At 40.3% G+C, this 15,482-nt stretch overlaps 1 protein-coding gene across 2 annotated transcripts in view; it reads left to right on the top strand.

Moving 5' to 3' along the window:
* The first annotated feature begins 2,020 nt into the window (after positions 1 to 2,020).
* Positions 2,021 to 15,482, top strand: part of TXNRD1 (thioredoxin reductase 1) — a 50,248-nt gene continuing 36,786 nt past the window's right edge. Inside the window, exons 1-4 of one of the 2 annotated variants that reach the window (XM_025164177.2) lie at positions 2,021 to 2,392; positions 5,819 to 5,920; positions 8,534 to 8,694; positions 11,099 to 11,159. In XM_025164177.2, coding sequence (XP_025019945.2) covers positions 2,293 to 2,392; positions 5,819 to 5,920; positions 8,534 to 8,694; positions 11,099 to 11,159 — 424 coding nt within the window. In that variant the 5' untranslated portion in view covers positions 2,021 to 2,292. The remainder of the gene's footprint in view (positions 2,393 to 5,818; positions 5,921 to 8,533; positions 8,695 to 11,098; positions 11,160 to 15,482) is intronic. The other variant, XM_007424361.3, reaches the window with a different exon arrangement.

Genomic DNA, 15,482 nt, shown 5'->3' with positions numbered 1-15,482 from the left:
TGAAAGCACTGCTATCTTTTGCTGTCCAGATGTTAAAGCTGCAAGACTGTTCTAGCAGGATGCGCTTGTTTTAGGTGGCAGAATGGGGCGGGGGGGGGGGAGAGAGATGAAGGCAAAAACTGGGACAGCACTGATACAGCAAGACTTTTTTGCATAACTGATCCTAGCAGGAGGAAAGAGCTTTGGGGCTACAGGCAGCAACACACCTTAGTCCCACACTGGGTGTCTCCCTTGCCTGAAGGCACAACTTTGGGTCTGTGTTCCTGAAATACTGCATATCACTTTTCAGCTATACTGGAGTGGTTTCTGGTGTGGGATTTTGCTTGTTTAGCTGGTTTAGGTACAGTATTTTTCAAGCAAGTAGAAGTAACATTAATGCAAATGAGAAATAATAGAGGGCAAATGAAGATATAAAAACTTTTCAAAAGAGTTTATCAATGAACATTAAATACTTGCTGCAAAAATATCCAGCAACTCTGATACAGACACCACCACACACCGCATGGTAATCCCAAGAGCACAATGAGTATATTTTTCAGTTTCTTGACCACACAATTCTATCAGGGAAGTATTTATAATATAGATTTAAACTGGTTCAATGACAAATTCCCTCACTCTAGGGAGGCCTGAAAATTGGTTCACAGACAGGTGGCAGAATTCTAGGCAGAATTCTCAGCAATGTCATCAAACTACAGTTCTGTAGATGATTTCACGGAAATTCTGAAAGTAAAACACATATAAAACAAATATAGGATACTTTTGCAAAGCAGCTCTTGAATTCTTGAAAAATACAGTACCAGCAGGAAGTCTATGGGCATAAAGTCTATGCACAACAAGATAAACATGTGTATTTATTAAATATTAATCATAGGGAAAGGCCCTTGTAAACCGGAGTTTTAGGTATATACTTCCTTGAAATTAATCCCTAGACACAACTGAAGTTGATTCTGAATCTTTCTGCAACCAAACTGGACGCAGCGTTCCAGGTGGGGACCTACTAGCTCAGCAAACAACAGACCCATCGCTTCCTGTGATCTCAACATTATGCCCTTACTGATGCAGCCGAAGATTACACTGGCTCTTTTAGCAGCTCTGACACACTGCTGGCTCATGCTTAATCTGTGGTCTACTAGGACACCCACAAGCACCACTGCTGAGCCAAGTACCACCTATCTTGTATTGTGCATTTGAGTTTTTTTTCTAAGTGCTGAAATTTATATTTCTTGCCACTGAACAACATTCTATTGGATAAGGCCTAATGTTCAAGTCTATCAAGATCTTTTTGAACCTTGAGTTTGTCTTCTGAGGTGTTAGCAACCCGTTCCCCCGTGCTATCTGCAAATTTGATGAGCATTCCTATCCCCTAATCTGTGTCATTTATGAAAATGCGAAGAGCACTGGGCTCACGATAGACCTCTGAGGCAGCCCAGTGAATGCTTCCCTCCATGTTGACATAATACCATTAATGACCACACTTTAGGTACAGTTGTTCAACCAACTGCAAATCCATCTATCACAGCAGTGTTTCTCAACCTTAGCAACTCTAAGAGGTGTGGACTTCAACTCCCAGAATTCCCCAGCCAGCTGAGTTGCTAAGGTTGAGAAACACTAGACTAGAGAGATCATCCATCTCACCCTGTTCCATTTTAGACTATGCTGTCTGGGAGTTGGGAGTCCACACCTCTTAGAGTTGCTAAGGTTGAGAAACACTGGGCTAGAGGGATCATTCACCTCACGCCGTCCCATTTTATCAAGAAAAAGGCTATGACCAATCAAATGCCTTCCTGAAGACTATGGACGCTACCTCCACGACATTCTCTCAGCCTATTATTCGAGTCGCTTTGTCAAAAAAAAAAAAAAGCAATAAGGTCTGTCTCGCCTATTTTTAACAACCCCCCGCCGGCTTCTACGCACCGCCTTATTTTTCCCTCGCAAAACCAATCACGCCCTTTCAGCCAGCAGGGGTCGCAATGGCCCCCCTCAGAGTTCAGAACTTCGTTCTTTCGCTTCAGGTTCCATTACCATCGCAACCGCGGGCGACCGTCAAACCCGCTGCGGCCGCCTGGGCAAGGCGAACGCCGCGGGATACAAGCGCAGCGGACCGCCGGCTCCTCCCGCTCTTTGCAGGCTCTTCCGGCGAAGGAACCGTCGCCACGCGGAGAGAGAGGGAGAGCCTCCCGCGCCGGGGCCCTGACGTTTCGCTTGGCGGCCAGGAGAGGGCGCAAGGAGCGGGGAGGCGGACGGACGGACGGACGCGCCGGCGGCGGTGGCGGGGACGCGGCGAGCCCAGCGATGGGCAACTCGGCGCGGAAGGGCAGAGTCGTCCAGCAAGCGCCTGCGGCCAGAGCCGGCGCACAGCCGGGGCAGCGGACCAGCGTCCCGCCCTTGGAAGGTGGGTTGTGACGTCATGCCGGTGGGCGAGGCGGGAGGAAGGGGATGCTGATGAGGGAAGGAGGGAAACGGGTTCATTGGCATTGCGCTACGCCCCAAGGTGGGGAGGCTTTTTTTTTTTTAGCTGAGCGTGTGGGGTGAATTCAGCCCTTTACTTTTTTCAGCCAGTTGTGATTAAACAAATCACGGCTGGCAAGATGCGTGAAACCAACTGCCGGCTGTATGCACAGGATATGCACATTTACCAGGTATAGCTTAGGGAATGTTTCTCACCTTTGACCACTTGCAGATGTGTGGACTTCAACTCCCAGAATTCCCCAGCCAGCATGGCTGGCTGGGGAATTCTGGGAGTTGAAGTCCACACATGTTCAAGTGGCCAAGGGTGAGAAACACTGGCTTAGTATCAGTCTGGCCTGTGTGATTAGTTGATGGGCCGGTGCAAACTTTGCAAATTGAGTTCAGTAAATTATAATCGTATTAGCCATGGATAAGTCTGTTGTGCAAATAACAGCGTCCGCTTTAAGTTGCTTTTTTATTATCTTGCTGCCATGTGAAAGAAATGTTCTGGGGATCCAGCTCTTTGTAACTTACCTGATTTTTTCCCTCTGGTTCTTCCAGAAGTCCAGCCGAGGAGGAAAAGTTTAGTAGGCAAGACCCGTCAGTCTGAAAGCTCCCCGAATCTGTTTCTCATCCAGTGTTGCTTTTTCTTCCTAGCACTTCCCCCACCAAAAAAACTGCACTTACAGTCAGAGCCCTTTTTATAAAGAATAAATATCAATATATTATAGGTATTCTTTATCTTCCTATTTCCTCCTTTCTCCAAAGAGCCCAACACAACATAAAACGCTACTTTCTGTCACCAGATGGAAAAAGCAAGTGATTTATTCTTGATCACCCAGAGAGAGTTTTAGAGTTGATCAAACGGTGTTCAAGTTGGATTTTTTCCCCACTCTCCCCTCACACACACACACACCATTCTTAGAGAGCTTGCAGCTCAGCCTAGAGCACAGGTTTTGAATGAAGAAAATCACAGGAGGCTGCTAAGAAATGCCATTGAATTTAATAAAGAACACATGGGAGGGGAGAAAAAAAGGGGTACCCCTCTTTCTTCCCAAATGCATCTACTCAAAACCAGAAGCATTGCAATTAGGGACTGGACAGTGACAGCAATGTAACACGCTAAGCTAAAAAGTGAGATGAACATGCTGCCATGTTAGAAACTCTTATGTATGTTTCATTAACCAAGGCTGGTGATTTAGCAGTTTAGTGTGTTGTCTAAATGTAAAACTCTTGCCATTTGGGGTTTCTGGGGACCAAGGTTTATGACCTACCACAAACTTCGGGTGTCAACCCTGGTTTCAAATCTGCTAGTGTTTTGGGTTCAGGCAACATAGCAACCCCCAACGTTTGTTTAAAAAGCCATGCAATGTGGTTACCTGCGTGTGTGCTTGTGCGTTGGCAGCAAACATGCTTCTCCACTGAATTAACAGTAAAATATATTCCAGTTCAGTGGTGCAGCCAAAACTCAGCAGGCCTCCTAAGGGTAAGTGATTGGCCCTTCACCTGATAACTTCCCTCCAAGTGATTTAGAGCTATGAATGAGCACACTTTGGGCCTGATCATTAACGGTTTGCAGTTAAATCTAACATTATTACTATCTAGTTTATAAGTTACTATTCTATTAAGAAGAATATACTGTAATGAAAGCCTTCTGTCAAAGGCTTTGCTGAGGTTCAGGTATATTATGCCTATGGCATTCCCCTGATCTACTCCATTAAAAAGTATAGATATTCAGCTGACAGGTCTGTAATTTCCTGGGACCTTCTCTTTCTCCTTCTTGAAGACAATATTTGCTCTTCTCTAATACCCTGAGACCTCACCAGACCTCCCCTCCAGTTCTCAAAGTTTACCAACTCTGCTGATTTCCTTCATTATCCTAAGACCCCTTTGACCCTAAAGAGTGAATTTATTTACATTATCTAAACTCTCTTATGAGCACCTTTGTCTATCCTAGTTGCAGTTCCCTCCTTCGCCCAGCAACTTAATGATTACAAGAAAGGGTGTCATTTCTCTTCTAGCAGAAGACAAAAATAGGAGTTAAGAAATTCAGTCTTTTCACCATCATGCATTACCAGCTCACCTCTTTCTCCTTGCAATGGATCTATATCTTCTTTGGTCTTCTTTCAGTTTCTAACATACCCAAACAATCTTCTTTTGTTGTTTTTGTTATCTCTCACAAGCCTCCATCTCCCACAAGCCTCGCAGTTTCTGGAAACCTTGTATTATTTTTTGATAATGTGCTCCTCCTTGCATTCCCTATACATGTCCCTCTTTCTCTTCATCATTTTGGAGAGCTTAGAATGTCTGTGAACCCATACCAATAATTTAGAATAATATGTGAGTCCAACCTTTGCACCAGAAATTGTTATCTATGGTTGTCTGGCTTCAAAAATTACATTGTTATAAACATGGCTTACAAACCACAGTTGACTGGGTTCATACATCACACTAAGCCAATTTTTTTTAAAAAAAACATGACATGTGAATCCAGCCACTTTCTATATTTTCTTTTTAGCGTTGAAGTGCCAAAGTAAGGCTGCAAGGGGCATTTGTGGACTCATATTCCAACTGGTGTTTCTAATGGCACAAGGTCTACTTACCCAAACATTCCTAACATATAAGAGGGGTGTGCTCCAAGATCTTCTAGATTCCAATGAGTGGCAACCAGAGAGCAGGAAAGACCAGAGGGTACCACGCCAAAAATTTCACAGCAAAACAAGCAGGGATGATTCACCAGATATATGCTCTTGTGTCACATTCAACATAGAAGAAAAGCCAAAAATTTTGCTTAGGGGAAAATAATTCTGAATTCCAGACATGAAGTTCAGTCCTAAATGTGGTATGTGAGACTGTGACACTTATATCTGGAGATTTTGTAACTATCTTTATAGCTTTGTTATTGGGCTATCCCCATCAGATTTCCAGTTTCCTTAAGAACTGATTAGGTCCAGGAAAAAGAAAAAACTTGGATTAGCAAATATGGATGCTCCTAAGCATTTTGCACAATGCCAAATTTGTCCTCTGAAGCTTGACCTTTGTGACTATTACTAACAAAGTGCCATTTTGTAAATGCGAGTTGTTTTATTTTTTGCCTTCGCTGGAAGGAGTTTTAAAAGTTTAGGGTTTTTAAAGGAAATGCCTTGGAAGAGGAGGGGCTCTTTTTTCATGATGGCATTTAAGTGGTACCTGAAGAATGACGTATAAAAGTACAAAGAGCAGAATTTTGTCCTCCTAACGTGAATAGAAAATGTCTAGAGTTTAGGCATGTTTTGGTCAGTAGGTGCTAAATAAATGAGTCCTAATGTATTAAGCAGCAGGAGCTGGAAAATTGCCATAAAATATTCTTTTGTTCTGATTCAAAACACAGCCATATGCAGATGCTGTCAAGAAACCCTTTGCATAGAGAGCATTCGACCTTCCCACCATGGTGCAAAGCAGAGAGAATACACCAATATCAATGAGGAATCAAGTGAGTGCAGATAAAAAGTAGAGGAGCCGTTATTTTATGCATAAAAAGAGACAGTTGAATTACAACAATATAGCTTGGGTATTATTATATTAAAAGTATGTCAGGGAGGTAATTGGGGAGCATTTGTTTTAATTTTGCAAATTTAAAACAAAAGGGCACTTAATAAGTATCATGGAATTATTTGTAATTTAAATCATAAGCAGTAAACTGATTGGCATTGTCCTGTCCATTTGAGTCAAACTTCGGTGCCAGCTCAGATATTTCTGGATGTTTGTACTTGCAGGCTATACATTGTGTAGAATATCTAATATCAGTTTTCCTGGTGTTTAATTACACTTTCATTTTAAAGCATGTAAGAGAGAATTATTTTCTCTGGAGTAGCAATATTATTCTTGCTACTCCTCCAATGGCGTACTGGAGTTGTTGTAAGTATGTCAATGGTGCTAGCAAAGTGGGACTTTAGGCCAGATTTCCATGACCCTGTTTATCAGAATGACCAGGAGGGGGCCCCCAAATGCAGCTCGATTGTCTTTCCACATTTAAATAAGTAAGCTAATATACCGAACCATCTAACGAAGGAGTATAAGACCATTCATTTCAGAATCCAAAATCATCCAACCACCATTGAGCATCTTGAAGAAGGAGAGAAAAAGATTTGTTTTTGCAGAATTAATAGTAGCTTAACAGTAAGTGGGGAGAAGATTAATTTAGGCCAGGAACAGGATACTTAATAGGAGGAAAAATTATAATCACCTCTCCAGTGTTATTGCTCAAAATCACAGCCTGCCTCACTATTGCCCTCTTTTAATGCAAAACATGAAATTATAAAGAAAAAAATAACTCAAATAGCAGACCTCCTATATTAAAGTATGCTTAGATTCATCAGTTCTCATCTAAGCCTGTATTGTCTGATGTAGCCACACATCTACGTAGAATAGTATTCAAGATCTGAAAGCTAAATTTTTCAGCTTTGGCACAGCAGAATTTGCTCTAGATCTGGTTGCTGAGATCCACAAATAGTTTGAGCTACCGATTCAATAGGCCACATCTGCAAGCAATGACTTCCATTGACTCTAAATCTGCTCCTGATCTGCAAACGTATTCATCCAATCAGAACATCAGTGGTTTCAACCAAACAGAAGTGGCATATTCTGGAAATACAGGATTTATTTGGCTAGATCTTGTTCTACCACTAGGCATGTGTAATTTAGATTGGGAATAGAAATGTCTTGAGGTTAAAACCTAATTTCTTTAGATGCACAAAAACAACCTCATTAACTTTAATTGGAGCTGCATAACCAAATTCCTGTATACCTGTCAGAAGAGAAGCCATAATCATATATAAAGCTATCGAAGTGGAGACTTTATGGTAATGTTCAGCTGACTATGATAAATGCTGCATGCTTGTATTGTGGTATTTGGGCCTAAGGGATACATGATACTTTCTGGAAAATGCCCTCATTGTGACACTAAGCTACATCACAGTATCTACTATGAAAAATTATCTGTAATTTTCATCCTTTTACCCTTTTGCAGCCACATTAATAACAATATATCTTAATAAGCAGCACAGAGAATGATCACAAAACATATAAAACCCACAATCTCAGTTATAATACTTTAACTTTTTGACTTTCAACTGATTGTTGACAAATCGATAATTTTATCTAACTAAATTTCTAGCCTTACTTCCATTGCGCGTCCTGAAATACGGGAGACCAAAATGGACTAGAAGTATGTTAACCTGGGCAAAATCCTTCTCTTTTAGACAGATGTTTTTATCAGGTCTTCATTTCTTAATTGGATTGTGGGTAGAAAAGCAGATATGTAACTTAGGGAGGGAAAGAATGTCAGAAGTTCAGGTGAGGGAAAGGTGTAGTTATAAATTCCTTTAACAAAGAGGTCAAGACTTTTTAATCCAACCCTACCATTTTCCTAGCCACTAAAAGCACTGTTGCAGCTCAACAGAGCATCCAGTACACAGCCTAGTCCCTGCATTGAAATGGGACCACGTATGTCTCCAGCAAGACATTTCATAAAGACGGTTCTATGGCTGTAGTTGTATTTTTCCATGTAATGCTGTTGGAATGATGCAAGCGTTTTTCCAGAGATATTTACAACCTTACAGGTTGTAGACTTCACATTGTTTAAAAAAATAAATTAAGAATTAAAAGCATCCACATGCCCCACACTGAAAAATTTGGCCCACCTTGTGTCAATGTTTACTCTTTGTGGCCTTTTACTACCAGAAATGTTAGGTGCAGTCCCTGAGCACTGACATTTAGCCCATCCTTGTTTACCTTTTTTCCTTGCACTTTTTTGCTGATGAAATTCCCATCTTGCAGGTGTTAATCTGAATCAAATCCTCACCCAGGTTTTACAAAAGCAGAAAACAAAGCATCTAAACGTAAATCTCACATGTCTCGTCTAGACTGACTCTAAGTCAGTAGAATCTTGTAGCTTATTTTGAGAGTTAACAATAAACTTTCTTGGTACCCTTGAACCCAAACTTCCCTAGTTCCCCCTTATTCCAACTTTTGGACTTCTCAGACAAGAATTCTGGAAATACAGAATTCTATTCTACTATAACAATATTGTTTATTTTTCTTGCAGCGACAGTAGATGCTACTCAGAAGGCATTCCAAATTTACGGCAATGGAAAAAATGTGGAGGCTGCTATTAATAATAAGGACTGGAAATTAGTTGTTCAGACACTCATAGATGAAAACAATGTTATGATTTTCAGCGATACAACCTGCAAATTCTGTGCCAAGGTAATGCATTCTTTTTCAGATGCAAAGATGCAGCATGTGTATCTGAATGAAACACCAGAGAATGAATGAATGAATGAATGAATGAATGAATGAATGAATGAATGAATTTATTTATTTATTTATTTATTTATTTATTTATTTATTTATTTATTTATTTATATTTCAAATTTAGTCACTGCCCATCTCACTCAAAGAGCAACTCTGGGCGGTTTAGAATAAAAACAAGAATAAATACTGATTAAATTACAATAAAGCAGTGTTCTTAAATAAATAGTATATTCCAAGGAATAGATGGTAAATGAAAAATTACTAGTCTACAGGAGCCACTACATGATGCTAACCCCCCCTAGGGATAGTAGCCCTTCCACCCCACATGAGTTGGCAGAGCTGGGTCTTCACCGCTTTCCAGAAGGCCAAGAGAGTGGGGGCCCCCCTCTGGGGGGGAGAGCATTCCATAGGGCAGGGGCAACGGCAGAGAAGGCTCTCTTCCTGGGCTCCACCAGTCAACGTTTTTTCATGGATGGGGTCCGCAACATACCTTCTCTGCCTGATGGGTGGGACAGGTCAATATAATGGGGATGAGACAGTCCTCAGGTAACCTGGTCCCATGCCATGTAGGGCTTTAAAGGCAATGACCAACACCTTGAATTGGAGTGAATGCTGGCAATTCATAAGCATGATACTGAATTAGTAAAAAATGGGCTGTCTGTGGCAGCTTTCTGTGTTTATCTGTTCTTATTACATAATCTTTCTGAACTTGCTATTGTTCAGATGTATAGGTCAATACCATCTTGGCTGGAAAATTATGGTATAGCATTTACTCACATTAAGCATGGGCTACTGTTTAATGGCTTCTTCTGGCAAGTGGTAGCTACTTGTTGCCTATATTACTTAAAAGTATTGCTGCAATATGAAAATTAAATAGTCCGAAAAGGGGAATAGTTTAAATTTTTTCTGTCTTAATCCCCTTGAACAGATCTAGATGCAAGCTATAATTTTTCTGAATCCCTTATATAGACCTCAGTGAAGATGGAAACTAACACGTCTTGCTAATAGAAGGGAAAAAACATTTTCATTTATTATCCTGGTAATCCTAAATTAGGGAGTAAGATCCAATGAATCAGGAAGATATTTTTTAAGCAGTATATAATTAGACTGCATCACCAGTCTCATTTATTTATTTATTTTACTTCACTAAAATGGGTGGAATTCCCGTTTAATTATCTTAGAGGAGACCCACTGAAATTAATTAGATTTATGTGAGTTTTCATTGATTTCAATGGTTGTATCTCTGCCTTTAACCCCAACCCTGAATCTGCATTCTGCTGAGCTAAACATCTTCATTTTAATTCAATTAACCTAGTATATTTTAAATAAAAACTACATTCTCGGTACTATTTATCAACAATGCTGATCAAACTCAGGTAACAGGGAAGGGAGAAACCATGGGAACTGCTTGAGCAGACTGCTTGCCTTAATCTGAGAATGTAAAAGTCAGTATGAAAGAAGCAATTCCTAGAGAGAAAATTCCACAACTTCACTGTCACTGCAAAGAAGGCCATCCCCTTTTCCATTTATCATTCAATTGATGGGCCACCTAGATGTGGCTCTGAGTATCCTTGCTTGGAGGGCCATGTGTAGCATTCAAAAATCTTAGATATTTCCATTTGTGATGCTTCATGTGAAAGGAGAGAAAACGTGTGAAATATATGGCTAGAGAGTAATCCAATTAACTGTATTTTATTTATTTTGTATTTAAAACATTTACATGGCTGCTCAACTTAAGTAAAGTGACTCTGGGCAGCTTACAGAAAATTCAGCAAAACCTTAAAAAAAAACCTACAAAACATAAACCAATAAACAATAATATAACGACAATCCAAATGACACCATCATCCAATGAGAACTCCAACACCTTATGACCCAAAGGACTGGGGAAAGAACTTGAGTTAAATATAAATTTCATTAAATTGATTTTTTTGTGTTGACTCCAATCACTGCTGTAGTGTAGCCCTGACACACACCTCAGAAGCCAAGCATGGTCCCCAGTAAAAGTTGTGCACTCTGCCATACTAAACAGCAGGCTCACACAATTTTCTTTATAAAATCTATCCCACAATACCTTAAACAACAGTAAAATATATTTAAAAAGCAAGATAACTATGTTCATTATTCCAAAAGCTATATTTGAGCAATATCTTTATTTGGTAAACTGGGAAGAATACATAATGGTGTACAGACTTTTGAGTTCTGTATAACACTTCATCAGGAAAGATGGAACAAGAGAGGAAAAAAGTGCTGATGTTTTAGTTCTATATTAGTCATAGTATTAACGTGCAAAATGAAAGGGTATGTTTTAAAATTAATGGTTACTAATCTTATTGAAATATTGTGCTTTATGTAGGTGAAGGATCTGTTCAAGTCCATGGATGTTCCTTATTTCGTTCTTGAACTTGATCAAATTGGTAAGGCTGTTCATATTCAAGTATCATTACATTTAAATAAAAATTCCCATCCTAATGCCATCCAAATATGTTAGATCATCCTCTTAAATGAAGAATGTCTAGCACATTTTGAAGGACACCAGTTTGAGGAATGTGAAGGTAAATGAAGCTCTAAGCCAGACTACAATGTTCTTAATTTCAGGGATTAATTTCTCACTCAAAGTGAGAATCATGAGCACTCAGGACACACCTGAGTTATGCATCATGGTAGGTCATCTTGCTTGAACATGGTTAATGGAACAAGATACATTCATCTGGTTTCAAATAAACTCTGAGCTATTAAGTATAATAACTGGGTTCATACAACATGTTAAGTCAAAACTAAATACAGTAAATCACTATGATTTAGCCTGATAAGTAAGCCTAATTATATAGGAGAAGCTAATTTTCCAGTTGTTGCTGTGCTATAACATCCAGAACCTCAGCCAGAATGGCCATGAATGAGAAGTGCTGAAAGTTGTACTTCAGCATCGTCTGGGGACTCAATAGGTTTAAACAAGGAGATAATCTTTTTCATGATTTTTGCCATAAAGAGATGGTGTGATTTGTCTTGTAATTGTTTACTTTATGCAATTACTTTATGGTTGAAAGTTTAAAGAAGTAAACTTTTTAACATCTTTCCTAAAACCAAGAGAGTGGGGCCAATTATATTTATAAAGCAGAGAATATTATCCCCTTTTTTTGGTAGTTTGAAGGCTGAAAGAGAGAGAGAGAATGAGAATGAGAGAGAGAAAGCAACCTCCAAGGGCCACAGCAAGTGTGATGCAGTAACAAAAGGCGATATGGAAAAAAAAAAATTCTGGTTCTTCTGAGAGGGAATCGGAGTGGTCACTCAGACAATGTCATGGTATGTGGGAATGACCTTGAGAGACAGGTGGAAGAGCTGCAGACTAGACAATGGTCAGATAAGAGGCAGCTGAGCCCACAGAAGGAATGGGGGTGTGGCAAATGTTTCAGAAAGGACCCTCCCTAGTTTCTTGGACTGAGGAGGTTTGGGGAGGAGAGATGTACTTTCAGACTTGCAAGATTTTGTTAATGTAACTTTACAATAAAGGTACAGCTAGTACTCCGGGGTGTCCTCCTTGTCTGGATTCCCTCTTGGGGCTCACAGACAATCTAAAGGGTCAAATGGATTCATTAAGCCATCTCTAGATTGTCCACTATCGTCTTAAAAATTACATCACTAAAAAAGGGATCTTTTTTAATTGAATATTGGCAATATGATATTTTGTTGCTCAGAAGGCCATAAATTGAGGGCTGGGGGGGAGGCAGTTGCCCCCCTCCCATCTTCTAAAGAGCAGGGATTCCACTGTTTGAGAAAGATACAGGAAGAAGCCCCTTTCTTATGGGCCCTTCAGCTTAATGCTAGCTCAGAAAGGGAGGAATCTCCTCTGAGAACCAAGTGACCATTTCAGCAATGAATCAGGTGGCATGACTGCCTTGTTGAGTTCTTCTGGCACAGGAGTTTGGTAGCATGAAATTCAGGCTGAGGTGACTTCCTCAGCTTTTGTCTTCAGATAGTGAAGAATCTGGCTCAGGACTCATGATACTAGGCCAAGTTCCAGCCTTAGCCCTAGAGGTGCCCTGGGCAAGCCCACAATGCTATCATTAGATGCTGTGCTAATTACAGATAATCTGAGCAGGATTAGTGGGATGTTGCTGGTGGTATGGTTTTAATCAACAGCTGAAATGCTGACTATATGTATAATGTGGCAGCTGTTTCCTTATATGGCTTTCCCTCCATTTTCTCTTCCAGGTGCCAGTAGCCTTCCCCAATCTGGTGCTCTTTGAATGTATTGGATTACTGATTTGATTGTCCATGCAGGCTAAAAGGTTGAAAGGAGTTGTAGCCCAGAACATCTGGAATACAACCAGATAAAAATGTTCAACCAAAGGCTCAATACCAGTTTATGTTTTAGAATGGGAACTAGACAATTAAGATTATCAAATAGCTAGTAGACTTGACAGCTGTATTCCATCTCCTAAAACTGAGAACACCATGTTGCAAATATTAGTTGTTAGAAAGAACTAGTGGGTAGGGTACCATGCTTAAGTTCTGCATGTGATCTTTCTCAATGCATCTGATCAGCCACTGACCCCTTTAGCTTGATCCAGTGGGCCTCTTCTCATATTTTTAAGAATTTGTGTTGTAAAGTCTGAAGCTTAGCTACCTATTTTGGGTCAGAAGACCTTTTCTGGTAGATGTAATTGAGAACAGAAAATAGGAAGTAGAGAAATTGCTTAACTTACTTCAGAGTGCTAGTATTAGCAGACAGGAAACGCCTAAAGGAAAAAGAATTCATATCCAACGGGACAGAACACACTTCTTTAGCGTGCACCTTTGATAAATTATTTTTGCTTTGTCATGCTGCAACTGGCAGTTTCCACAATGCAAAAGGAGTGGCACTGGGAAAACTCTGCACAAAGCTGTTATATTATCTCTACACCTGCCCATAGTTTCTGGGAAGAGGTGGAATGTTTTATTTAAAGTTGTTTCACAGGGAAGATCTTTAAATAAATATATAAAAAGAGATATATACTTCTAAGATGGATTTAAAATCCAGGCTCTTGAAATGGCCTTATACAAAGAGCCTTAATCTTTTTAAAAATATCTATCAGAAATTTTTATTGTGCTTTTTAAAAGAAATGTAATTTATACTTTTACTGTACCAAACTAATTTACAAAAAGAAACTACTAATATATATGACAGTAGGAACAGTCTCAATGAATCATTATTAACTTCTAATTTAATAATTGGTAAGCTGATGATCCCAGCTGTACATCTCCACTTTGGGCTTAGTGATGCTATCAAGGTCCTTTCCCAGTGCCAGGAGCCCGTGAGGGTCTGGATGGAGGAGAAAAGGCTTCAGTTCAATTCAGACTGGCCAGACTGAGCAGCTGTGGATTTTAGGGTTCCCTGGCTCTCGGGATTTTCCATCTTGAACTCTGCATCGGGATGTATACCCTCGGTAAGAGTTGGTAAGCAATTTTGGGTCCTCCTGAACTCTTGGCTCCTGCCCAAAGAGCAGGTGGCGACCATGGTCAAGGAGGCTTTTGTACAGGTCCATCTTGTGCACCAGTTTTGCTCATTCCTGGACCTGGAGGCCTCGCTCATGGTGACCCATCCGTTAGTCACCTCCTGTCTGGATTACTATAACACGCTCTAGATGGGACTACCCTTGAAGAGCACCTAGAAGCTGCAGCTCATCCAGAACGCAGCAGCACAGGCAGCTCTTGGTATTTCTCATGCCCAAAAAGTACCATGGCTCCGCCAGCAGCACTGGCTCTCAGTAGGCTTCCAGGTACGATAAATCAATATGCACAACTTTGGCAGAACTTTTATGATGTTTTTCAACATATTTTTCATAGATTATATTATAGTACTATGTGGTATTTAGTGATAAACTAATGACTATTCATAAGTCTAATATCTAAATTTAATATATAAGTTTTTAATATAATTTTTTACGAGTTTTTTTCTCTTTTCTTTTTTTATCACTTTTAAAATCCTTTTTTTTTATTTTTTGTTTACATTATTCTTTCATTTTAAGAATTGTTTCTTTTAGTTGTTGTTGTTGTTTTAGGGTATTTAGGTCTTTGGGCAATATTTTGTTTGTTGAAAAATAAAATGAAAATTACAAAAACAAACAAGCCCCAAAGACCTGGCTGTTTCTCCAGGCATTTGGGTCAGATGGTTAGATGAGTTCTGCTGTTGGTGATGTGCTTTTTTTCTTCTTCTTCTTCTGTGTGTCTAGTTATTTTTATCTTTGGATGCCCGGGGTTACATCATGGGGTTTGTGTGTGTGTGTGTGTGTGTTTTCAATCCTTGTATGCCATCCAGTCACTTGTGTGAGAAGGGAGTCTTTATAAATCATATAAATAAACAAAATAAATAAATGCCACCACCCCGGGCCCAGCCAGATTTTGGTGATGCAAAGAAGTTTACCCCTCCCATCCACAATTAAACTGTGGAAGAGGCCAGCTTTATTACCAGCAGACCATGCATTAAGCAGCAGCAGCTGGAAGCCAGGATTTCTGGAGCCCTGGTCACCTGGCTTTGGGGTGCAGCACAAAGGGCTGGAGGGCAGCATGGATACTAAACATTGAGGTTACTTCCCCCAAGAGTGGCCCACCCTCTGTCCCCCACCACATCTCCCTCTGTCTGTCACCATCCTGCCCCTCCCTGCCACCCCCCAATCTCCCCCCTCTCTAGTGGCTCCTCCCGCATGCCAAAGGGCTCCAACACACCATCCAGGATACCAACCCTGCCAACAGAGACTGGC

The sequence above is a fragment of the Python bivittatus genome, unplaced genomic scaffold, assembly GCF_059951505.1.
Source record: "Python bivittatus isolate LINGU-HERP-01145 unplaced genomic scaffold, Pbiv_v1 ctg000330_np1212, whole genome shotgun sequence".
In the NCBI taxonomy this organism is placed as follows: Eukaryota; Metazoa; Chordata; class Lepidosauria; order Squamata; family Pythonidae; genus Python; species Python bivittatus.
The sequence above is the reverse complement of the archived record's forward strand: the minus strand, read 5'-3'. Positions and strand labels throughout refer to the sequence as shown.